The 1,875-nt window shown below is 48.0% G+C and overlaps 1 protein-coding gene across 1 annotated transcript; it reads left to right on the top strand.

The window, feature by feature from the left end:
* The first annotated feature begins 481 nt into the window (after positions 1–481).
* Positions 482–1,567, top strand: LOC127336968 (uncharacterized). The gene is made up of 2 exons (XM_051363833.1): positions 482–1,007; positions 1,113–1,567. The coding sequence occupies exons 1-2, from the start codon at positions 642–644 to the stop codon at positions 1,218–1,220; spliced, it is 474 nt and encodes a 157-aa protein (XP_051219793.1). The 5' UTR covers positions 482–641; the 3' UTR covers positions 1,221–1,567.
* The last annotated feature ends 308 nt before the right edge of the window (positions 1,568–1,875 follow it).

Genomic DNA, 1,875 nt, shown 5'->3' with positions numbered 1-1,875 from the left:
TTACTGATTTTCTCTCTATGGATGTAGAAATCCGTGACACAAATACTCATCAGCAACTGCAAAATAATCTCATTGAAAACTAAATATTGCAAAAACATAAAAAAATGTCCCGCGACGGTCGCACCCCAAACAGAACATGTCGCAAATGATTGATCCAACGCTTCTACTGAAAGTCATTTCGTGGAAGCGAGAAGAGATACCCCTCAGTCCTAAAATATAAGGTCGCCACTTATTTCAAGGTAAAAAATTTACTAGCAATTTAAACAACAAACTATAAGTTATATGTCACGAAAAAGATATCATTAAATTTAATATATAATATATATTTTATTAATTAAATTACTGATTAAATTTTTGCCTCGATCTATGCCATGCCTAATACGTCCATGGTCCAATGCTCGAGGGGCATTCTTGGAAAAGGTCACCTGTTCCCGTTCGTCGGCAATAAATAGCGGCCTGTGCGAAATGAATCAGCGACAGAGGGGAGTTACTGCCCTCGAACGCACCAACGGCATCCTGTGCTGTCCAGTGCACGGAATAAAGTTGAGCAAAGTGAAACAGTAGCGGTACGCCACACACGCACGCGCACGCCCCCCAAACCCCTAGAGCGGCCGCCATAGGATCGAGCAAGAGAAGCAGAAATGGATCAGCACAATGAGCAGCATCAGGAGGAAGACAACCTCCTCAGAGAGCCGACGGATCAGCACGAGGAGGAGAGCTCTGCAGAACCGGCAGGTCAGCGCTCCGTGGAGCCGACGGACCAGCCCAAGGCGGAGGCGGCGGCGGAGGAGGAGGAGAGGAGCTCCGACGAAGAGTCCATGGCGGGCTCGTCGCTGTTCGTGCACCCGTGCTCGCTGCTGCAGTACCTGGCCCGGGCCTTCGCCAGCTGCCTGGGGATGCAGGATTCGTTCGGCGGCATGACGAAGCGGAGCGCTGCAGCTTCTCCTGCATCTGTCGATTCGTCCCGGGAAGGCGAGGCGGACAGGGACAGGAGCGCCGGCGCCACTGTAAGTAGATTTTCAGTTTGTGCAATCTTTTGTTCATCCTGGTGATCTTGCCAGTTGACTGATTAATCAGTTCGTGTGCGCTTGGCTGTCATTCCATTTTTGCAGGGATTCTACATGCAGGAGGTGATCACTCGCGTGTGGGCGGTGAGGAGGCCGCGGCCGCCGGGCAACGCGAGGGAAGGGAACGGCGGAAATGGAGGTCACCACCACTAGCTCAGCTTGCATGCGTCGTCTCAATCTTGGCGCAGAGTGAGAGTAGGTTGCCTATCTGAGTATTACTTGCCTACACTCCTACGGTACTCTTCTTAAAGCAGTTTGTATGTAAAGATGTTAACGTAGACTTCGCTGATCGTATCTTCAAATAAGAACCGTGCCTTGTATAGGCTTGCACTGTATTTTGCAACCTGAAACCTGAACTAATCTATCTGCTCACTGTCCGCGGTTAACTCCTACAACCTTCAGTCGGTCGCTCAATAGCTAGAATCCTATAGCCTATATGTAAATGGTGGTAAGTTGTCTCTGCATGAAATGTGGCAAAGATTTTTGCTTTTGCTCCAAAAGATCACCAGATTGCGTTGCAGTTCACTATAGTGTTTGTCCATTTTTTACCTGCCCGCCTTGCATGTCAGCCATTTACAAAGATGGGTAGGATTGCATCATCAGATCCCTCGGATTCGGACCAAGTAAGCTTATTGCAAGAAAAATCTTCAGGGACAAGATGGAGTACCTAAAGAAACTAACACGGCAGTTCATAAAAAGGCAGCGGAAAGCATGAAACACAGAACCAGAAAATAAAAGCAATGGGACGACGAATCTTAACAGCCCAGAAAAGAGAAGTTAACTTTTTTCTCCTTTTCGATACAAAAGA

This window comes from Lolium perenne, chromosome 2 (genome assembly GCF_019359855.2).
Source record: "Lolium perenne isolate Kyuss_39 chromosome 2, Kyuss_2.0, whole genome shotgun sequence".
Lineage (NCBI taxonomy): Eukaryota > Viridiplantae > Streptophyta > Magnoliopsida > Poales > Poaceae > Lolium > Lolium perenne.
Note: the sequence above shows the minus strand (reverse complement) of the source record. Positions and strands in the feature narration are given on the sequence as shown.